Genomic DNA, 23,692 nt, shown 5'->3' on the forward strand with positions numbered 1-23,692 from the left:
CATTGTGACAATTTGTCCAAAGTGTAGTGCTGATGAGACTAAGAGTGTCATCTCAAAGATGCCCCTGAGGTTAAACCTACACCCACGGTCCCTTGCTACTCTGCTGCCAGTCCACGCTAGGACGTGAGAGGGTTTAGTTTAGTGCAACCCATCACCACGGCTGCCTGGGAGGAAGAGTGGTACGTGGAAGGCCTGAGCACACAACTGGAAGACTCGTCCTTACTAACCGTGGATTTGCGGGCCCAGGTTCTTTAGGAGGCTGGTCTAAAGAATGACTGACATTTAACTTTTCTATCTCTGAAAGTCTAAACCCATGGGTTCCCCAGGCAATGGAATGTAATAGATCTTTATTCACTGTTTAACAAATATTGATTGCACGCTTTCTAAATGCCAATGTGTTGGCTCTGGGGCTTTGATGTCAATGAAAATATGGTCGCAGGCCTCATTGATTTTACAGTCTAATGTTGCCAAAAGACATGAATCAAAGTTATCACCAAAGCAAATGTGGAAAACTCAACCGTGACAAGAAGAGGAGCTAGGAGGCACTAAGGAACCCTACAATGGGGAAGGGGAGGGAAAATGACTTAGCCAGGAGAGTCAGGGAATGCTTTCCCGAGGAAGCAGCATGTAAGCTGAGACCCAAAGGATAAGTCAGTGTTAACTAGGCAAAAACAAAACTTTAGCAGGTTGTAGATAGAAGGAATCGCATGTGCAGAGGCCTGTGGTAGGAGGGGCAGAGAACGTTTGAGAAATAGAAAGCCAGTATGGCTGGAGTAGAAACAAGAGACCACATGGTACAAGACGAAGGTGGAAAGGTAGGTAATTACCAGACCCAGCCTCAGTAATTACCAGACCCAGACCATGGTAAAAGGATTCAGCTTTAGAGGAAGATGTGTATTTTGAAAAGATAAATCTAGTTTCAATATTAGAGAGGAACGAAGATGGATACAAATAAAATATTAGTAGTTTATTGTGTGGGCCAAGCAAGAGAAAATGATACTTTGAACTAGAGTGCTGCTATGAAAATGGGAAAAAAAAAAAGAATGAATTACAGAGTAATTTAAGAGGTAAAATAAACATGATTTGGTAAGGAATTGGGTAAAGAAAGCAAGAGAGAGAGAAATATCAAGGAAACCTTTCTAGCTTGCACATCTGGGTGTGCAATGATAGGGAACACTGTAATGCGGGTGGGGAAAGGAGACTATGAGTTTGGTCTTGTACACGTTGAAAGGATATCAAGTAGGTAGCGGGCATGTGGGTCTGGAGCTCAGAGAAAGGCCTGGATTGGAGACACAACTTAATGAGTCAACTACATATAAGTGGTAGTTGAAACTACATATGTGGGTGAGGTTGTTTACATAAGAGCCTAAGAAGAAAGCCTATGAGTGGGCAATATGAATTCTAACTTTAAAGACTGGTTAGAGCTTGATAATTCTCCAAAGATGAGAGGAGTGATCAGAGAGAAAGAAGATAAGCCAGGAGGTGTGGTGCTACCAAAGCAAGAGAAGAAACTCTCGGTGGTTTGGGAAAGAGGTCAAAACTCTCAAAGGTTGCTCAGAGTCAAGCAGAATGAGAACCGAAAATGTCCGTTGAATTTAGTGACATGGAATTACTGATGACCCCAGAAAAATCTGTTTTAGTGACATGATAGAGCTAGAAAATAAATAGAAAATGGTGGAAGAGTTTGAAAGTTTGAAGGGAATGGCAAAGTTCTGAACTTGTAATTTTGGAGAACTAAAGTGAGAGTGGGCTGGAGAAACATCATAGGACTGCTGCATAGTTTTGAGGGCTCACTTGAGATTGGAGTTTGTAAATTTATAGTTAAAATCTGCCCTATTGTGAGACTTCCCCCAATGGTCCTCAGCTACTTGAATGCCAGCTGATAATTGGGTTCATCCAAGGTTGACATGCATTGAAAAGATAGAAGATCAGAGAGTTTGATCTATTGAAAAGGGTGCTGTTAAAATGATGTACCACAAAGTCTAATTTGGATGATAGAGGAAGAAAAGAAAGGAAAAGCTACTGGTTTGGAAAATCATACACTAGTGTAGGGGCACATGGGTCCTGATAAGATCAAAGAACCATTGAAGTAGTAGTTGAACAAGCAACACAGGAGGAGAGGAGGCTGTAGGCAGAGAGTGGGATGTTTGAATTAATGACTTTGGAGGCGGCACAGCACAGTTGATCAGACACAGGATCCAAGGGACTCTGTGGCTGAACAAGGGTGGAAGTCACTAAAGATGAAAGGCCTTGGGTTTGACTCCATCCAGTCTCTTTCAGTTGCAGTTGATAGAAAACCCAAATTAAACTTGAAAAGGGATTGCAGAAGCTTGTGTTATTAAAAAGTCGAGGGATAGTTTAACTTCAGGCACAGCTTTTATGGTGTCATCAGGATTGGGACTCTCTCCATCTTTCAGCTCTGCGGTCCTCTGCATGGGCTCAGACCTCAGGTAAGCTCCTCTCTAGCGGTAGCAAGACAGGTGCCAGCAACTCCTTTCATCCTCACCAGTCCAAGAGGAGCAGGAGAGAATAAACCTAACTAGGCCTAAGCCCTGGGCCTTACTCTGACTGGCCCAAATTTGAGTCACATTCCCTTCTCTGAACCAATCCCTGTGATTCTAGGCACATATTGCTGGGGTTGGCCAGACCTGAGTCTCATATCCACTTGGCAGATGGTTCAGCAAAAGAAAAAGGGGGTGTTGTTACCAGAAGAGTCAATGTCTGCTGGCCAGCAAAAACAACAGATGTCTTTCTTCTTCTGCAGTGTTGAGCAGATCGTTCCTGAGGTTATTCAAGTGGCAACAGAGCTTGGGGTGGAGAGGAATCCCACAAATCCAGTCTTTGATGCAAGAGGAGGCATGGCCTGGCGTCAGTGACTTCATACGCACAACAGAACTTCGAGTGTTAGTACAAGTGCCTTTTGATAACTCTTCCAGACTGAAAGATCTTTGAGGGCAAAGGAGTTTGTATCCCTGGTACCTACTAGTAGACCTGGTACTCAAAATATTCCTATAAATAAGTGGATGGATGGATGGATAAATGAATGGATAGTAAATGATAACTGATGAATGAACAAATGAACCACTGTAATTGAATATATCTTAGGAATAAGCTCACAGTATTTGATGGAAAGTATTTAACAAACAAATGCCTTTTCAAAACGTATCTCTTCTGTTCACTTAGGTCAAAAATGGAGCACTGTGAAAAACAACATACACTTGGAAGTCACACAAACCTAGATTTGAACCTTGGCTCTGTGTGAACCTTGTGCAAATTATTTAGCTGCCCGAAGTCTTAGTTTCCTCATCCATAAAATTGGGCAATGTTAGGGTGCCATCTAAAGGGGGAAAGGCCAATGAAACAATCTCCCAAGGGTATCCATATGTAACATTTATTATTTTTATAAATTTATTACAGATAGAGCCTAGCTCTCAGCCTGACAGAATTTAAAAGGCTTCATTTCTTCAGCACATGGAGAGGGAAGACATTTGCCAGACAGAGGCTCACATTAACCAAACCAGATAGGCAGAAAGAGTAACCAGAATGCCAACTTATTAATTTACCATGAGAAATTATTTGGAGTATCCAAGTAATTATCACATTTTCTCCCTGTGTGCAACTGTATTTGAGGAGTAAAATCATAACTAGATGATTGTTGTGATCAGACAAGGGGATTTGGGCTGCCTCTTGCATGTAGTGATGGACCAGTCACTAGGAAACCCTCAGAAGAACTGGTCACTGACAGGGTCTGTCTCTGTTCCTAGGATGAGTTTGTACATCTCTGCTTTGCTCCAGTATACAGTTATGTTTCAGAAGGCATCTTATCTTCCTCACTTACAATGTCTTGGGGAAAGGCTGGTGATCCCAACCCCTAAAATATTAACAATAAAAAGAACAACACCTTTTTCATCCATGCAGCCTTCATGTCAGTGGCGGGGGTCTCTCTGGCCTTCAAGATCAGGGTCCGATGGCCTAACTCCCCAAGCCCATAGCCTGTGCAAGTTGCAAGCCCATCTAAGATATCAGCAAATCCTTGTGTGGTCCCTTCCACCTGGTTCCTCATGATCTCTGCTCAGCACATGTCAATCCAGACACAAATCACAGCTGCTTCACTGATATCCATCAAAATGAAAGACAAAAAAATCCCGCTCACACAGGCCATTCATGGGCAGACTTTTCTAAAGACCTGAGGAGGCAGGGAGAGGTCTCAGGAAGGATTCGTATAAACACATGACACCGCAAGCTGTTCAAAACCCATATGAGACATTCCCATCCTTCTAAGGCCTCTCTGACCACCCTGACACCAGGGGTTCCTGTCTTGGCACTTCCCACCAACAGCCCTCCCCCCACACACACTCCCTCTCTCCCTCCCGTCTCCCTCCTCTGCTCTCTCTCCACCCTCCCTCCCCAGCACATCAGACACCCCCTCCCTGGAGCCCCCTCCACCCCATGAAATCCAGGCCAGGGCATTTCACCTTCTAACTGATCAAAGGTATTTTCCAAACAAAGGCTGTTCCCTTCTAAATTGCATTTTGGGACTATCGGTTAAGAAAATAAAAGTATTTCCTTGTTGACTGTGAAGCATCTGGGATGTGCATTCAATAAACCAGCTTCCGTCCACTCCTCCTGTCCCTCTCCACTTGTGTAATACATTGTTGATCAACGATAATTTCAAAACCACGAAGGTGTTCCTGCTCCTCTCCACATTCCTGTGCTTGTTGAGAGGACACCTTCAACCAAAATTTCCCAGAGCTATAGGCTTTTAAAGACGGGTGCCAAAGACTGGCTCCCCAACTTGCGAGCTGTATGATCTTGTGCAAGTTACTTAACCTCACTGGCTTCCGTTTCTCCACCCAGAAAACGAAAGGATAGACTGGCTCAGAGACTTCTCGGGAGTGGCGCACTTGGTTGGACAACATCCTGTGTCCCGAAAAGCTGCCGTTCCCATTCCGGGTCAGGGCACATACCTGGGTTGTGGACTCAACTCCCGGTACAGGGTGTGCAGGAGGCAGCCAACTGAGTTTCTCTCTCTGCCTCTCCCTTCCCTTCTCTCAAATAAATTAACCAATTAATAAATTAATTAATTAAAATTAAAAAAGACTTCTTGGAAGGATTAAAATAATTTACTCCTGTAAAGTGCTTAGTATATAGTAAGGGCCCAGTAAATGTTAGCTGCTTTAAAAAAAATGTTTTTTAGTTTCTTTAGCCTCAATTATGTGACTTTATCAATGTAAAAGATGAGAGAGTATAACCTTTGCATTTTAATAAAGCCAGCCTTGAGCTAGAGACTGAAGCAGCAGGGTCAGGTTTCAACGTGGCTCCCGGGCTATGCCCTGCCAGTACCCTAAGCTACAGATGGCCAGGCACTCACTCAGTTGGGACCTGCATTCAGAGATGGAGGGGGTGGTAGGGACATGGTGAAAATATGGTCCAAACCAGGGCAGCCTAAACTGGGAGACACCAACTGCCCTGGGCCTGGTTCACTTCTGGGTCAGAGGATTCAGGCCCCAAGCCCTGAGGGTCCCAGGGCTGGCTGGCATCATGATGAGCCGCTCCCACTAGGCCTGTCCTGTATCTCGTGTGACTCTCAGAGGCCTCTCCAATTTCCCTGGTTTCACAAGACAACGGGAAGGACTGACACCAAGGACCCTCCCGGAGAGAATAAAGGCTGCCCTCTAGTGTCTGCAGCCCCAAGAATAGCCAGGCTCCTTGATGAAGTGGCTAAAGTGGGCTCCCTGATTCAGGCTGTCCTCATGGCCATGCCTAATTGCTGAGTACCACCTTCCCCCACCACCTACCCCCACCCCTCCCCCACCCCCCCACCCCCCGCCGGCGCCTCTGCCCCTCAGGGGAACAGGCTGGTTGGACTGCTTTGCTGCAGCCTCTGGAAAAACAGGGTTAGGAATGGAGTGGGAGAGCCACGCATGGGCTGGGTGAAACCAATTCCTCCCCAGGTGGGCCTAGGTGAGGGGGAGGAAGCGGGAAGGAAGGAAGCTTTGAGGGGACTGCCTGGCCAGCTCCATAGGGCACATCTTGGAGAGGGGGACTACATGGGTCTTTTTCTTTGCACAGGCACATTTGTCTGGGCCCGGACACAGGGGCTGGGCAGTGACGGGGGGGGGGGGGGGGGGGGGTAGAGAAGATTATATCTCACCTAAAAACTACCTAAAGGACATATTTCTACAGAAAATTGTTAGTTTAGTCCCTACACGCAGAAGTACATTATCTACGTGGCTTTGTAAACTCTCCCTGCAGACTTGTGTTTCCCTTGTGTGACTCTGGGCTCCTGCTCATCCACGCTGCCACGACTGTCAGGACTGAGCAGGCAGGGGAGGAGCTGTGTGTTGACTCTCCATCCCAGGGCAGGACCATTTTTGCCCCTGCACCGCCCATCACCCTGGTCCTCTTTGCAGAAGTGTGTTCATAAAGAGGAGGCCGGGCATCCTGGGGAGTCTCAGCCCGTGCGGTGACAAGCCCTAGAGGAAGATACCCAGCGACCTGCGGGAAGTCCCGGCACGCCTGGCTGTGGGGAAATCGGAGCCGGTCAGGCTGCCGGCTCACTGGAGCAGCAGGACGCGGCCGCCAAGGGTGGGGACGCGGGGCCAAGGCTCCCTGTGCACTCCCCTCCCTGGCTGCCCGGTGCCGCCAGCGCGGCTCTGGCCCCTGGGGGCGGAGGCCGGGGCGGAGCGCGGCCTCTTCTGGCTGGGGAGGAGTGGCCAGGAAGGTCGCTTGGCCGCCGAGCTGGTTCCAGCCACACGCATCCTGCATCCGGCTGGGTTCTCCCCTCTCCTACCCTCACCCAGACACACGGCTTGCACTCCCGCACTGGAGCGGCAGGCACGGAGCAAGCCCCTCCATCCCCCAGCTGAGAGACCACATGGGCTCCGAGGTCACCTGCAGGGGCTACCTGTCTGGCCTCCAGGTGAGGACCTGGATTGAGCCTGTGGTGGCCTCCACTCAGGTGGCCAGCTCGCTCTACGATGCGGGGCTGCTCCTAGTACTAAAGGAATCCTTAGGGGCCCGAGCCTCCAACCACAGCGCCAGTCCATCGCCCCGGGGGACTCTGGAGGACCAACAGCAGAAGGCCATCTCCAATTTCTATATCATCTACAACATTGTGACGGGCCTGACGCCCCTGCTGCCCGCCTACTGCCTGGGCTGGCTCAGCGACCGCTACCACCGCAAAATCTCAATCTGTGTGGCTCTGCTGGGCATCCTGCTCTGCCGACTAGGGCTGCTGTTCAAGGTGCTATGGGATTGGCCCATGGAGGTGATGTACTGGGCTGTGGGCCTGAACGGGCTCTGCGGAGGCCTCTCAGCGTACTGGGCCGGGGTTATATCCCTGGGATCCCTCGGCTCCTCTGAGGGCCGCCGGTCGGTTCGCCTCATCTTTATTGACCTGATCTTGGGCTTGGCGGGATTCTGTGGGAGCATGGTCTCCGGGCATCTCTTCCAGCAGACGTCTGGGAAAGCCTGGCAGGGCCTGGTGCTGACGGCTTGCAGCGTGAGCTGTGCCTCTTTTGCCCTTTTCTACAGCCTCTTGGTCCTGAAGGTCCCTGAGTTGGCGGCCAAGCCCCAAAAGGCACCCCCCACTGTGGACACAGTGTCGGGGACGGTTGGCACATATCGTACCCTGGATCCTGATCAGCCAGACAGGCAGAGCGTGGTGGGGTACCCTCTACCTCCTAGGAAGGCAAAGCCCCAAAAAAACATTATTGTCCTGCTCTTTCTGGGTGCCATCCTCTATGACCTGGCAGTGGTGGGCACTGTGGACGTGATGCCCCTGTTTATGCTGAGGGCGCCTCTCAGTTGGAACCAAGTGCAGGTGGGCTATGGAATGGCTGCAGGATACATCATCTTCATCACCAGCTTCCTGGGAGTCCTGATCTTCTCTCGCTGCCTCCGGGATACCACCATGATCATGATTGGGATGGTCTCCTTTGGATCAGGAGCCCTCCTATTGAGTTTTGTGAAAGAGACGTACATGTTCTTCATTGGTGAGTCTGACATTCTTGGGAGGCAGGACAAAGACAGTGCTGGTCCTGAGTCATGGGGCTGACACCAGGAATGCTGTGGTCTAGGTGTCCTAGCTCAGCACCAGGGATTATACCTGCTAAGTAGGAGGTTCAAGGGGGACAGGATTATGTGCACTTGAATTTACCTGTGTTGTATTGTGTACTGTGTTATCTGTATTGCCCTCTGAAATGTTACCAGAGTGGTGTCCATGGTTCTAGGAGGTCATGGGAGGAACTGCCAGTGGTACCTGGAGTCAGTAGAAGAGGCTTCAGAATGGTCTTGGATGGAGGAGATGGGGTTGGGTTTCTTCCCCCCAATTTTAAAGGGATAAAACAGTAAATAATCCAACTGAAAAGATCCCTTAATTAAGATTACTTCAGGCCTAGCAAAAGCTTTCTAAAAATGAATTAAAATTTTATCCATAAATGCTTTCTACAACCAATGTAATAAATTCCTTCAAGGAAGTAGAATGAAGTTTCATGTGAGGACACAGTTCAGACAACCACAAGCGGAGAGCTCTAGACCAATGCTCTAGTAGCACTTTCTACAATGAGAAAAAGGTTCTGTATCTGTTTTGTCCAATATAGTAGCCACAAGCCACATGTGGCTAATGAGCACTTGAAATGTGGCTAGTGCAAGTAAAGAACAGAATTTAAAATTTAATTTCATTTTAATCAATATAAATAGCCACACAAGGCTAGTGGTTAACATATGAGAAAGAACAACTTCAGCCAGTTACCAGGAGGGCAGGAGTCTTCCAGAGCAAGCCACATCGGAGCTATGGGGAGAGGGAATTCTAAGTGAGACTTTCACTTTATTTTAATTTATGCCTTGACCAAGGTTGGGCTACAATTAGGAGTGTTCTCGTGTGATTTCTTTCCAGCTCGAGCTGTCATGCTGTTCGCTCTCATCCCCATCACAACCATTCGATCAGCAATGTCCAAACTCATAAAGGACTCTTCATATGGTGAGTAAAATGAATCTCTCTGAGATCCTCTGCCGGGGCTGTTTGGCTTGAGGCACAGGGTTCGGGCTTGCAGAAGGCACACGAAGAGAGTTCCAGAAGCAATCTCAAACACTCCAGAAACACGCTGGATGGTGTCCATCCAGGGCAGAGGGACTAAAAACAGGAGGGTGGGACAGACTCAGAAAGTCAGTCACTGAAAAGCCACAGCCAGAGGAAGACACTACCATCCACAGGCCATAGGTAGATCCACCGGAGGGAGGCAGGAGCCCTGGTGAAATGAGCCATGAAGGCTGAGGGGGAGTCCTGGGAAGAAGGAGGGGTCTCCTGAGAGCTCCCAGAGACCCAGCTAGCTAGGAGCAGACAGGGAGAGCAACACAGCTCCTTAGTAACTTCCATTCCTTCCACAGGCAAGGTGTTTGTCATCCTGCAGCTGTTGCTCACTCTGACCTGGGTGGTGACATCCACGCTGTATAACGAGATCTATCAGCTCACCATGGAAAAGTTTGTGGGTACCTGCTTCGCTCTCTCCTCCTTTCTCTCCTTCCTGGCCATCATCCCGATTGGGTAAGATGGGACCATGTCTGCTGCTTGGGCTGGGGCCCTGGGGCTTAGGTAAAGGGCTGTTGGACCATCTCCAACCTATTATCATAAAGCATGATTTATTTTCGGTGGGTTCTCAGTAGGTTCTCTCACAAAGAAAAAGTGCTGATGTTCTCCCACATTAATTATTTGGGAATTCCCCAAAGTCATGAGTAATGAACAGAAGGCCCCAACCAGCGGGCTCACTTCCTGGCAGTTTTGTAATACAATTTATTTATAGGAGCCTCATACACTTCCTTATGATCAAAAGCTGAGATTAGAAAACCTCTTGAACCTCTCAGACCTCTTTGGCTTAGCTCCCTTTATGGAGGAGTCAGCCCTCCTCACTTCGGCACTCATTCTTCTCTGTGCCTCCCAGGGCTTGGTACCTGGCAGCCTCTGTGCTCAGTGCCCCTGAAATCTCATGGCCACTGGACTGTGTGAGGTTCCCCTAAGACTGGGCAATTCCCTTGATGTCTTTTGGGGGAATTGTCTCATTTGTAAAACAAGAGCCCTCAAGTTGGGGAGATAACAGGCAGGAGAAAAGCTAGACAAGCAAAGGAGAGGCCCTCCAGGTCCGTAGCCAGAGTGCCAGCCTAAGTCATCACCAACCTGGACCACATGGAAGAGTCTGGTCTTCGACCAGCCCTGTCCAATGAAAATATGGAACGAGCCACAAGTGCAAGCCATGCTGGTGATGTTAAACTTTCCAGTAGTCACATTTAACAATGATAAAAGTAACCGGTGAAATCAATTTAATAACATATTTGCTTTAACCTACTATGTCCAAACTATCATTTTCTCATGTAATCAATTTACAAAATTAACCAATGAGGGTTTTTGTGTTTTTTTTTTACTGAATCTTTAAAATCTAGTATGGATTTTATGCTGACGCTACATTTCAATTTGGACTAGTCACACTTCAAGTGGTTGGTAGCCAATGTGACTAGTGGCAGCACAGCTTGGACTGTTTAAGCCCTTTTCCCCCTTTCCCTTAGGTACGGTTCTCTCAGGCTTGTCTCAGTCCCACCAGAGGAGAAAGGAATGCAATAAATATATCCACAGTAAGGTGCATGGGATTTGATGTAGAGTTGCATTTTAATTAATTAATTTTTATTTTTAAAACCCTCACCTGAGGATTTTCCATTGCTTTTCAGAAAGAGTGGAGGGGGGGGGGGGGAGAGAGAGAAACATCGATGTGAGAGAGGCACATCAATTGGTTGCCTCCTACACAGGCTCCCAACCAGAGCCGGGGAGCGAGCCTGCAGCCAAGACTTGCATTTTAAGGAGGGCTGCCTAGGAGCCCATGACGGCTGTGCGTCTCAGTAAGGGTGGTATTATAGACGGCAGGGTGGGAAACAAGTGAAGGCAGGTGGGAGAAGTAGGAAGTGGATGGTGGTAAGGCCCTGTTTTTAATTCTCACATCACATCACAATGTACGTCCCTGCCTGCATAGAAAGTTGGGCCTTCTGACAAAGGGGCCATCAATCATTAAGGCTTTTTACAGCTAGAACAGTCCAAGGCTGTACCATTAATCATTAAGTGACATCAACAGGAAAGACCAGTAGAGCTCTCTAACTGCAGGGGGAAAAGCTACATTCCAAGGTCATAAGAACCCAGAAAGGCACATCAGAACAGGGGCGCGGGGAGCCCGTGGAGGGCAGTAGGCTGGGAGGAGAGGTCCTTGGGCTACAGCTGTCAACAGCCTATTTGCAAGAAGGGACTTTGGCCCTGGCCGCTCCTGGTGCCAATTTCACATTACTGTGGGACCTGACCTCTCCTGCTTGCTTTCCTTATATGCAATAGGGAGATGCTGAGGAAATAAACGTCTGGCCCAGTCCATCTGCAGCCCACTCCCCACCCAACACACATGCGCTCAGCCAGTGCGTCATGCTTTATGGAGAAAATAGCAGCCATCGCCATCCCCAGAGTAAACCTATAAACCTATCTTTATTTGCATCCACCCTAGTCTCCTCCTCGACCCTTTTTTAAATAATAATTGCAAACACTTGAGTGCCTTTGATATGTGCCAGGCACTACTTTAAATATTTAATATATTGTAATTCATTTAATCTTCTCAAACAGTCCTTTTATCAAATTACTATTATCATCCTCATTTTGCAGATGAGGAAATAGACTCTAAAGTATTATGTAACTTGCCAAAGGTTACACAGCTAGTAAGTGGCAGAGACAGGATTTGAACCCAGGCAGTGTCTTTTATCTACTACATGACATTGCTTCTTAGAAAAAGTCACCAAGTGTCTGGGTGCCACCTCTCCCATCTCCTCAGAGCGGTCACTGCACTAGTTAGCTGCTCTCTCTCCTGAATGTTTCCTACCAGAACTGACACCTGATGCACTACCCTCTGGACCGCCTCCTCTCCTTCCTCCTTCCTCCTCCTGAGAGCCAAGTTCTCCAAAGGCTGGTCTGCACATGCTGTCTCAGGTCCTCCCCTCCCATGCACTTTGCAACCCTCTAGAGACTGATGTCCCCAGTTCAGCTCTGCGGAGCCGATCTCACTGAAACTAGGACATGACTTCTTCAAAGCTGAATCCAGTGGATTCGCTGCAGTCCTCACCCCACATGATTTCTCAGTGGCCCTTAACACTGTTGATCACTCTTTCCTTGGGTGGCAATTGTCACTGTCACTCGCTTTTCTCAGCATCTTACTCTCTCGGTTGTTCTTCTACATCTCTGATCACTTCTCTGCAAACCTCCAAATGGAAGAATTCTTTGGGGCTCTGCTCTGGGTTGCCTTCTCACTTCATGTTCTCTAAGTCACCTAAAGTACTTTCAAAACTTGAAATTATTTAAATTTCCAAAATTGGGTTCTTGACCCCCTCCTAAATCTGTTCTCCCTCCAGTCTTTCCCATCTCATTAAATGGCCCTGCCACTCACCCACGGTAGAAATCATCACCATTATGTTCCCCCCACCTCCAATCCATCAGGCCTCGTTGATTCTAACTCCAAAATATGCGTCAAATCCATTCTTTTCCTTTTATCTTTCTGTTGCCACTCCTGGTCCAAAGCACCTGGATGACCGAATTAGCCTCTGAGCCATTCTCCCCACAGCTACTCTTGTTTGCCTCCCATCTGCTCTCCACCAGGTGGCCAAAGCAATTTCCTAGAAGGGTAAATCAGATCATGTCATCTCTTGCTCAAAGCTCTGCACTTGGCTTTCGGTGCTCTTTGGATAAAACCCAAATATCTCACCATGGACCACAAGGTCCTGCAATATCTGCCCTTGCCAACCTCTCTAGGCTCCAATTCCTGCCACTAACCACTTCCTATAGGGACCCCATGACTGACTCACCATGTATCTTCTGTGTCCAGTAGCGAGCCTGGCATAAAAGAAGTACTCAAGCACATTTGTTTAATGAATGAATGATCTGTCAAAGGGTGTGGCACCTACTACCAACACTGCTGACCATCCACATCCCCTGCTGGCTGACCCTGAAGTCAGGGGCTGCCCATGCCCATGTGGCTGTGCTATCGTGGTCCATGAGGCACGGTCAGGGCTCAATCCGAGCTCACGTGGTCCCAGGCTGGCTGCTTTCAAGTCTTGGCTCTCTTCTTGCCAGTTTTGCAATACAATAAGTTTTAAGTACAGTAAGTGTCCCTCCCTGTAAAGCCCTGGGGCTCATGGAAGGTGGGAAATCATAGTGATGGGAAGTTTCCACAAAGTTTTCCTTTAGAGATTTGGATTTAAGCTCCTACCCCATCCAGCCAGCTCTAAGTGTTCAATATCATTCAGGAAGAGCTTAGAACCAAAAGTCACGCAGATCCAAGATTTCAACTTAGAGCTATGCATTCCTACACATTCATTTACCTACAAATATTTTTAATCAGTGTAATGACTTATGGAAGAGGTAAAGGGGCTGCGGAAAGGCAGAAGATGAGGCGGCTAATTCTCCTTGGGATTAGAGACCCTTGGTCTTGAGATAGATGTAGGGGCTACTCCTTGGGACAGAGGTGGACACAGAAGGAAAGTGCAAAGGCTGCAGATGTTACAGGGCTGGAACACGGCTGGGGGAGCGCCGTTCCCTTGGGCCACCTCTCTCCACTCAGTACAGCATTCTGGTGCTCTCATGGACTCAGCCTCTCAGTCTATCAGTGATGGAGGTGGCGAGAGCCCTCCCCGCCATCGGTGGGGAGGAAAAAGCACGCCTTTGCCCCACTCCAGCTGTTCTCCTATAATTCTCTCTTGTAAATTCTTACAGCATCGTGGCCTACAAACAAGCCTCATGGTTGAAACATGCAGACGTCACAGAGACATGAAGGCGCTGCAAACACCAGCAAGGGCCAGGCCCCTCTGAAGACCATGGAAGGGGCCAGGGAACGGTGACCAAAGCAACCCCCTGCTGAGAAACCCGAGCTCCAGCTAGAGTCAGCCTCGGAATGACCTGCTCTGGCTCAGGGGTCCCTGGTGGGTGGGAAAAGCATTTTCCTGGTGATGGAAGAGCTGTCTCAGCTCTCAGATGCCCCTGACAGGCAGAGGTTAGGTTCTGCGAGCAGTAGTGTGAGCTTTAATGGGTACACGCAAGCCGCATGCACAGCCATACCAGACGCTGCCAGGAGCTTCAGGCAGCAGCCCCTTTGCTTCCAGAAATTGTCTCCCGGGCTCCAAGGTACGGCTAACTGGCCATCTGGGTGCCGTGCTAGAAGTCCCAGGTGAGAACTCAAACCAAGCTTGAGGGGAATGTGGAAGGGATGTTTTGTAAGAACTGCTAATAGTGAACATCAGTCAATATTTTTTTAATTAAAATAAAACCTTGGATAAAAGTTAGCTTTCTTCCTGTGACCTTGTTAGCTGTGAACACTCAGGAGAGATTCAGAGCTCAGGCTCTTGGCTTCGGGGTAGTTTCGCTGTTGTTGTCACTATTGTTTTTAAGAAGCAGTTGTCAAGCTGTTTTCTTTAACGGAACATTGAAACACCTTCTGGCTATTTCCAGCCAGAACTTGCCCTTGAATACTCGTGACCCATCAGCAAGGTGTTAAATTGAACACTTTCAATCAACACTACTTCAAAAAGCAAAAGCGAGTGGTGTGAAGGGAGGGGCAGAGGAAACACACGAAGAGCCATTTTATTTTGAGGTGCTTTTATTGCCTAATTCCCTTACATGTAAAAGAGCAGACTCGCCTCCTCGTGAAATCATCCTTCATAACACGTATGTGACCCATTCTCTCCCCGGTCAGATTCCCTCTGTAAGCACAGGCACAGCATCCTTATACTGAGTAAAACTTAAAGCTAGAGAATGCGTTTCAATCTCAGAGCATCTGGGCTCAGGGGCTTTGTATCTCTGATCCTTGCAGGGAAGGAACAAAACTTCTTGGCACATCTGCTAAGGTCCCAGCGCCACGCTAGGTGCTGAGATATATCAAGAGCATGACTGCTCCTGTCCTAACAGGGTGTACTGTCCAGCAGGTGGAGCAGACAGAAGAGCAGGCAACGACATGTCCTATAATGAATGCTAACATACAGGAGCATTTGATCCAGATTTAGGAGAGCAGGGAGGGCTTCTCAGAAGTGGCATATGATAAGACTACCAAGGCCAGAAGTTGGGAGACATTCCAGACAAATGGAACAACATTCTGGAAGGTCTGAAGGTGAAAATATAGCCAGATAAAGGAATTCAATGTCAGGAGAGCGAAGAGGAAGGGAGGGAGAGGTAGCAAAGAGGATTGCATGGAGAGATGAGACTGGGCAGTAAGGGGGCACAACATAAAATCCAGGCTTTAAGAAAGTGTCTCTCTAGAGGAATGGGGCTAGCTGTTGAAAGGTTTTAAGTAGGAACACGGATCGCCTACCTGCGTGTCTCAGAAAGAGCTCTCCGGCAGCACCGAGGATGAACGGGTGGAGGAAGGAATGAGCAAGGTTTGCAGAAAGGAGACAAGCAGAGAGACCCTTGCAGCAGCCCAGGTGAAGGGTGATGGTGGACTGACACTGGGCAAGAAGGTATGAGGACGGAGAAAAGAAGGTGGACTCCGAGAAATATTTGGAAACTAGGGGTGAACAGGAGGTGGTGATGGATGGACTGTAGGGGGTGAGGTAGATGGAGGCAAGAATGACTTGGATTCGTGTTTCAGGCAACTAGGGAGAAGGCAGAGCCCTCACTGAGAGAGGCAACGTAAACCCAGGAGGGTGGGTGTTCAAGGCCATGCTCCTGTCTAACTCTCACCAATAGGCTCGTTCCTCCTGATTCCTTGCTGCCCACCCTGCCCCTGAATGGTTTCTCCAACCTCAGTGAATCATTGGCTTCTTCATTCCTACTCCTGAGAAGCTCGCTCTGAACATCTAGAAAAATGTTCTTACTTGTCCACGCTGACCCTGCCATACACTGTGGGTTTTAACCTGAGTTAGGCTCTCAAAGCCCCAATGGAGGCTCCTTTACAACCCCACCTGTCACTAGGGTAGCAGTTTCAAACCTTTTCTGCTCTCCCCAGGTCGCCATTTCTTCTAACACGTTCTAACCCTGGGGTCCTCAAAGTGAGGTCCCTGTGCCAGCAGCATCAGCAATCCCCGGGAACCCGTTAGAAATCCAAATTCTTGGGCCCCAGTGGAATCAAATGCTCTTGCGTGGGGCCCAATTGGTGTTTTCACAAGCTGTCATGCTTAAGAGCCAGGGTTCTAATCTGTAGTCCTGACGTTTTTTCCTAAAAATCTGTCCCTGAGTCCCCCTCCTCCTCTCCCTGCGTCCTGAATGCTTTAGTCCCCCAAAGCTGCTAGTTTACTCCTACTGACTCCAGAACGCTCTTTCCATCAATCCAGTCGACACCCCCGCCTAGATTTCCTCAAACATAAATCCAAACCAAATTCCCCTTCTCCCACCCCAGCATCTAAACTCACTCCATCTTTTATGCTCCCATCCTGATTGATTTCACAGTTCACCTCCTGGCTCCCAGGCCGGAGGTCTCCACGTCATCTCTGACCGCTTCCCGCCACAGAAATCTCTCAAACCCAGTTCCCTTTCCATCACTTCTTGCCACTGTTTCAGTTTATTCCCATCAAATCCTCCCACATGCTACCTCCATCATCTTCTTTAAAAGAAACCAGTTCAAAGGGGTATATCCCAATTCTTAATTTTCAGTGGCAAAGCACCCAGGAAGGATGGTTATGGGAACATCCTTAATATTGAAGTTGGCCATATTTAAACAAGTTCTAGGAAGAGCCTTCCCATAAGGGCTATCCTATAATGGGTGCCTGGCAGACACTTAGGTGCTTTGTATACATCATGGCTGGTTCCAATCAGCAACGCTTCAGGGGAGATGTACCTTCATTCAAAAATCACAACACTGAAGTTCAGAGGGATGTGACCAGCCCAAAGCCACATAGTAAGTGGAAAAGCTGAAATTTGATCCCAAATCTCTCTCTTTTATCCCACCTTGCTGCTTCATTTTGTATGGCTGCACTATATAAATGACGTCTTCCATCTTATATTATTTTAATGAGGTCTAATATCTATCAGTAAGCCAAGTTTAACACCAGTTTCAGTCCATTTCCAGGTCACCATTGTCATCATTAGGAAAGCTTAGCCGAGTATTCTGGTCTCTAATTTGCAACACACTGGAACACTCTAATGAACCACAGACATTTCTCCTTTCCTTATGGATTTTTAAATAACATCTAAGCAGTCGAAAAGAAATCAGGAAATGACTGGCTCTGTCCCAGAATATGGTGTTGTGCTTTGCTACGGATGAAGTAGGAACAAAGCCTTCGTGTAATTTCCTGGGCTGGCTGCCAGCTTCCCTGCCAATCGTGGTTTCGTACATGGTTATGGTACAGACACTAGGTAGTTTCTTCATCTCCCCAAACTGGTGCGAACTTATAGATGTAGGAGGCGGTAAACTGAGGATGAGTCTATAAAGAAGTGAAGAAGATTAAAAATTGTTCAATTATACTTTGTTTCTGTTGCTCTGTATATCCTGATCCTTGCAGGCAAACTTTAGAGAAGAAAAAAGTAAGAGGCGCACATGTTTCTGCTCCTATAAAGGGGTACAAATGAGGACATGACTCAAGGTAAAGAAAGCATCTTTCATAGGTTTATTGGTCCATTACTTTAAGTTAATTGAGGTAAAGAAACCTTGGAAATTTACAGGCTAAGAGTTTATCAAGCAATACAAATTCTTTTGTTTACCTCAAAATGTAATACTAATCCCATAGTAAACAATGGACAGAATTTTTTATACACAGACATGTGAAAAAAATGGACAAAAACCTCGTGCCAGCATCCAAAATGCAACAAAAGCTCTTCTTTTCTTTTTACAATCTCTCGGTTCCACAACAAGGGAAAAAAGGTGACATTCTTTTAAAAATTTGGTAGCTTCGTGAAACAGACTTTGATCCGTAAATAAATCACTTTCTCATCGACACACGTTCCCGAACACATTTTTTATTCACAGCTTTTGATTTGGCTTAATGGCAGCTTGGAGAGAGAACACATTTACACAGGGGACTTTATCAACACCTCCGAAGGTTTTTTTCCCCCCCCTTTAAAAATTTTAAATGTAAAGAATGACTTCTAAACATAAGAAATACAGTCCATAATTTGGACATGACCTAAGCAAAAGTTTTTTTTTTTTTAAATCTTTTTCAACAGTTAAAATACAAGTTAGAAAGTCTGCTGGCAGTTTATTTCGTGGGAACACTGTCAGGCGTACATCACTTCTCCATGCATTCCCAGCCCACAGACATCAAGGGAGCAGGCACGCAGGAGGACAACGGACAGGGCACCTGCTGGCCAGGACCCAAACCTCAAAGGCGTCCAGGCGAACGGTGCTCACTGTTCAGAGCTGCTGGTTTGGTATTTGATGGAGGCCCAGCTGACACGGGCATCATTTCAACACAATGAGTCACATTTTTGTTTGCAATCTACTTCTATCGCCATTTCCACACCGAGGAAAAAGCAATTCCCCTTCTTCTCTCCGGTCTGTGACTGGAGGGTTGGTCTGGGCCTGCGAGCCAGCCTGTGAAACAGGGGTGTTGACAGGGGCTGCCTGCTCTCACCTGCCTCCCAGGGAGCCAGAATCCCACGGTGAGCGCACAGCAGGCGCACGACTCAGTCGCTGGTCTCCACTGAAAGCACTCTGTTAAAATGGACTAAGTTACGTGAGTCAACACAACATGTTTTATGTTTTTGGCATTTCAACCTGTGGAGAATTTCTTTCTAAAATGTGCTGCCCTGAGGCCCCCACAGTATCTCTTAAAGAGCTGCTCTGCAGAATCAGGGTAAACCTTTAATATTGTCGTAATCTATAGAGCTCTTTGTATCTATGTGATTTGTCGATGCTGATGCCCTATCTCCTCCACAATCAAAAGTGTGCCAACAGGCAAGAAATTAATCTTCCACACTCTCAGACAAAAAAAAGGTTCTGTGGTCCCTGTGTTTCCTTACATTAGCAAAAACATCATTTGGCAATAGCAATACTTAGCTTTCTCCTCCCAAAAGGCAGCCCTAGTTATGAGCCTCACCTTCTTGCCTGTTTCTTTAAGAGGACTGAGCACTGGCTATGTTAGACCTCTGGCATTTAAGCTGAACAACTGACTACATTTCTAAAAACTCTTTTTTATCCAGAATCTAAAAAGTGCTCGTTGAAGAATAAGGCATTTTAACAGGTGTTGACAAATTCTCAAAAAAGTAGAGTCAGGCTTTTAACAGTCTGTGGCATTTTTCAAAGTCTGAATTTGTTGATCTGCAAGTGCTAAGTACACAGAACGTGTATGTCTGAGACAAATAATCTTACTGGTTTGTTAATGTTATTTTTTCAAAGCCCTTATTTACAGGCTCTCTATAGTAGTAAAAACCACCTGGATAACATATTTCTCGGCCACACAGAAGGGGTTAGCCAGCTGTACCCAGAAAGCATTTCAAACACATAGGATTAAGAAAGAACGGTCAATGCCCCGCAACAGCCCCTCCCCGCCTTTTCTGATGCAGTCTCAGATCTGTGCAGCTGTGGGGAGACAGACGTCCTTCAGATAAAAGCCAACCACCTACTGGGTGGGCTGATCGAATACTGAGTTTCTGGTTTAGTCACTGAATTTTTAAAAAACCACAAGGAAAAGGACAACTCCAGCACACCCAGCTCAATTTTTCTGGCCCAGGGGATGATGTTTTCCTCAAATTTACTGGCAAATGCCACCTGCCATCCAAACAGAGAAAACATAAGGAGTGAGAGGGCTTGTCCAACCTGTCACCATCTTGAAGACTTTTGAAAGTAAGAGGCAAACCCCGATTCCCGACATCACTGTGTAAACGGGGATGACCAAAGCAGTGTTACCCCAGCCTTGTAATTAGATTACCCGGTTTCCACAGGCCTTTAGAGTAGGCGTCTAGGAAGGCGGAGTCCAGGATGGTGGGCCCGCCCTGACCACAGGCAGCCCATTTTCTGAGCAGAAGCACCTTTTAGTGCAGCCCTAACCCATCCCAAGACCCAAACAGATGAGCCCAACACAGACCTGGGAGGTCGCCCTGGGCCCCGGTGTGTCTCCTCTCTCACCAGTCGGGATAGAGTATAGAGAATGACTGTCCTGCTCTCCAATGAATGGTGGCAAAACAGAGCCAGGTGCCCATGGTTTCAATGCTCTCAACTGCAGGGCCCAGTCACACAAACTCTGGGTGTTTCTTGGACTGAAACGGTCCTCAGAGAAACTCCACTTGCAGGCTGTCACAGGGCCAGGATGCCCTCCTGTGAAGCAGAACTTCCTGTCGTTCATCACAAAAGGCAGCCTCACAAGAAGCCAGCAGCAGGTGTGCACTTAGATTTCCCACATGGGCAGCGACTAAGAAAACACATTCGTTTCAACATGTCAGACACGCTCAGGATGTGGCTGGAATTTGGCATGAAGACAAGCTTACGTTACATTCACCACGATCCCCAGCGTGGTGCTGGGTTATGTTATTTCAGTAAAAGAAAGGTGTCTGGTGAGTTCAAGGAGCAGCACAGTGAAATACAAGCAAATCGCCTCCATAATCGCACTTATCTGAGCTCACCAGGAATCATCATTACGTCTTATTCAAGAAATCCTGACCCAGAACCTGGCTGTGTAGGATGTTCCTCCTCCATCAGTGGCAGTGGTTCCTTGCAGAATAGCCTAAAATCTTCCTGTAGACCCACCACATGATAAGGAAGAGCACTGTGGGCATCTGCTACCCGTCACAACTGCTCTCTTCAACATCATTTGCTCTCTAAAATCTGCTCTGTTTCTAGGAATTCTCTCTTCTGCCTTGGCCTGAATTTTTAACCTGGGTCAATGAAACCTTTCACTTCCCAGGCCCGGGGGCAGCTGACAGGGATGCCTATCTACTCCACTGCCATGTGCTCAAGCCTCAAAACCTGCCTATGTCTGTCTGCGCAAGGTAAGGCCCATCTGCAAGCAAAAATTTCCTGAAAAATAAATACAAGATAAGAGTCGGTGATCTCAGCACCACGGCTTTGTGGAGCCAAGGATGGGGTTATAAAGCCTCTATGAGGCAGTCTTTGGCACAGAAGTCTCTGAGTTACACGTCTCCCAGGGGATCAACCACCCTTGTGCTGATTGAGCTGAAGAGGCAAATGCTTGGGGCTGCTGACCCTCAGGGGCCCAAGGGAGCCCTGGGGAGGACTGGAGAGCCTTCTTCCCTGCCTGCTGTCCCTTTCCTTCTGGTCCTGCCTCCTAACCTTATCAGATGCCAGCCCAGACCGTTTCTCCAAGGAAGTCTGCAACATACTGCTTTCCCCAGCTCTGCAACCAATGGCATGCGGGGAGAGAAGGGCAATTTGCCTTGTTCCCGCTCTCTGGTGTCTTAAGCATAGGAACATCACATGGGGACTGAACAGAGGAAGACAAAATCCAAAGATGGCCAAATTGTTTCAGAGCTACTCTTCCGCCTCCAATAATGTGCAGGGATGTCTGTGGATCCTACTCCTTTCTCCAAATGTCCCAGCGATGAACCTGATGACTTTTGAAGGGTGCCTTCTTTCCCAACTAACCCTTACACAGAAACGTCCCTGGGCCTTGGCAACTAGCAGCAGACTAGCATCTAGTCTTCTTGTAACTCCTGCCATAGTTCTTTCCAAGTATTCATGACACTAGGCAACATTTTTAAAGCACACATTCCATAAGGCAAGACTTCACACATTCCCAAAGATGAGTGCTCGCTGCTGGGCCAGTCTACTGTCTTCTACCAAATATCAATAGAGGGCCATCAACCCACCCCAATTCCACCAGCAAGCGGTCAGGCTGGACCCGGGCACCCATGCCCACACCAACGTGATGGTTTAGAGGTAGAATGAAGCATTGAGTGACCCTCAGGGTAGACGGACTGTTCTTATCCATCTACTTCAATGAATCATTTCTAATCGTACCAAACTGAAAATTCACATCAATTAGTATGAATGGGGTCTAGCAGTGGACTCAAGTACCCATTGATATAAAAATTATCATTTAAACTGCGACTTTTTCAAACACGATGAAACAGAACCAAACTGTCCTGTGGTGTCCAGTTGCTGCCCCGACAGCACCACCCCATGGCTGACACAAGGTCAGCTCTGCCATCGGCTGTGGGATGGAGTGACTTCAACATGCTGTGCGGGTGGTGCCTGCAGGTAAACTTCCACATGCAGTGGTGTCTCCACACAGCTGCTTCATTAAAAAAAAAGAAAATACTACCACTTGTTGAAGGCTCAGATTTCTAATTTTAGAGGGATGAGCCACAGGAAAGCACGCAAACGTGACATATGTAGCTTCATTTCAGGAGAAGGAAAAACTGAGTTGGAAGATCTTTTCCTGCAAGTTTTATGTTGATTTGAAAAGTAAACCTGGTAATAGCTTGGAATAAAGACTTTAGATGCAGCCAGCAGGCCCCAGGAATTTGGCTACAAATAGGCTTTAGCTCAGCTGGAAGCAGAGAGTTCGCTGTTGCCCATGTCATCGTGGAGGCCCAACCAGAGACTGACTTTTCCTCTTGATCAGGAAATACTGAGGGTTAAAGCACTTCATGTGGGACATTCATACTGAGTTTGCAAAATGTCTACTGTGTCATAACAACACACCAGCCTCTCACCAACACGTTGCCCAAGCATTCAGTGGACACCATAGGAAACATTAAACTCGGAATTTTTGGTGAGGTAAAGGCAATTGCAGAAAGCAGACGTGGGAGGTGGGGCTTTGTTTCTGCCCCAAGATCTGAACAACAGGGGAGCTACTCTGACTTGGAGACAATAGCTCCACCCTAACAGGCCTAATTTCTACTCTGATGACATTTAACAAGCAAAACATGGAAGGACGTCATGGAGAAAAATGCACCTTTTTTCATTTTACACAAAAACAGTTTTCAGTTTTCAATCTACCGCATTCTAGTGTCAGAAACAACTTCGGGGAGCACTGTCCCCCAGCTCCCCGAGGCATTGTGTGAGGACAAGGACACTGGCTCACTTGCTCCAGCTCAGATGCATTTAGACACTGATTTAAATGGTCCTGTGTGAGCCAGAGACCATCAAACAGGTGTCACTCATCACAAACAGGCAGCAGGCCACACTCACAGCTACAGGCCACTGTACATTAAGGTCCCTCCTTCCAGGCTGGACATCAGTGCCCACAGAGGTCAGTAGCAGAGCTGCCGTGTAGCCACAGAAAGCAAGAATGACCTCCTATCCATGCTTTCCTCACATCCCGGGAAAGCAGGACCTGGATTCTCTTCTTCAACAGGCAGCTCCACTGTCCCAGAAAAGGATACTGTAATGAGATGTCAGAATGTCAGCTGAGGATGTCTGGTCCCTCACTCTCGAATCTTCGTAGTGTTCAGTTTCATAGGTCCCTCCACAGCGCAGAGGTCGGCTTCTTTCACTGAGAGATGAATATAGCCTTACAGCCTCCACCGGGGAATAAATACTAAGTGAAAACAACTGTCAGACAAAGGCAGGTGGGGAAGGAAAGAGGTACACGAGGAGAGATGTCCCTGTGGTGGTTTGCTCGGTGCCTCCTCTCTGGCACGGCAGGGACATTCCAGGATGGGATGACATGCCCTGTGTAGGTAGAAGAGTCTCAGTCCCAAGAAGGACCTCACTTGGCCTCTTGCTTCTCCTGCAGAAGTGGAATAATCGACTCCCACGCCATGAGGCACTGAAACAACAACACGTGCACACAGCAT

The 23,692-nt window shown here is 47.6% G+C and overlaps 2 protein-coding genes across 2 annotated transcripts in view; one reads left to right on the plus strand and one right to left on the minus strand.

Annotated features, from left to right (window-relative positions):
- Positions 1-6,796: 6,796 nt before the first annotated feature.
- On the plus strand, positions 6,797-14,347 carry SLC46A2 (solute carrier family 46 member 2). Its single transcript, XM_081151021.1, has 4 exons — positions 6,797-7,997; positions 8,900-8,983; positions 9,391-9,547; positions 13,784-14,347. Exons 1-4 carry the CDS (start codon positions 6,878-6,880, stop codon positions 13,839-13,841), a joined length of 1,419 nt encoding a protein of 472 aa, XP_081007147.1. The 5' UTR covers positions 6,797-6,877; the 3' UTR covers positions 13,842-14,347.
- Positions 14,348-17,581: 3,234 nt separating this feature from the next.
- Positions 17,582-23,692, minus strand: part of SNX30 (sorting nexin family member 30) — an 83,825-nt gene continuing 77,714 nt past the window's right edge. Inside the window, exon 9 of the mRNA XM_081152351.1 lies at positions 17,582-23,664. Coding sequence (XP_081008477.1) covers positions 23,605-23,664 — 60 coding nt within the window. The 3' untranslated portion in view covers positions 17,582-23,604. The remainder of the gene's footprint in view (positions 23,665-23,692) is intronic.

This window comes from Miniopterus schreibersii (assembly GCF_964146895.1).
Source record: "Miniopterus schreibersii genome assembly, chromosome: 11".
Lineage (NCBI taxonomy): Eukaryota > Metazoa > Chordata > Mammalia > Chiroptera > Miniopteridae > Miniopterus > Miniopterus schreibersii.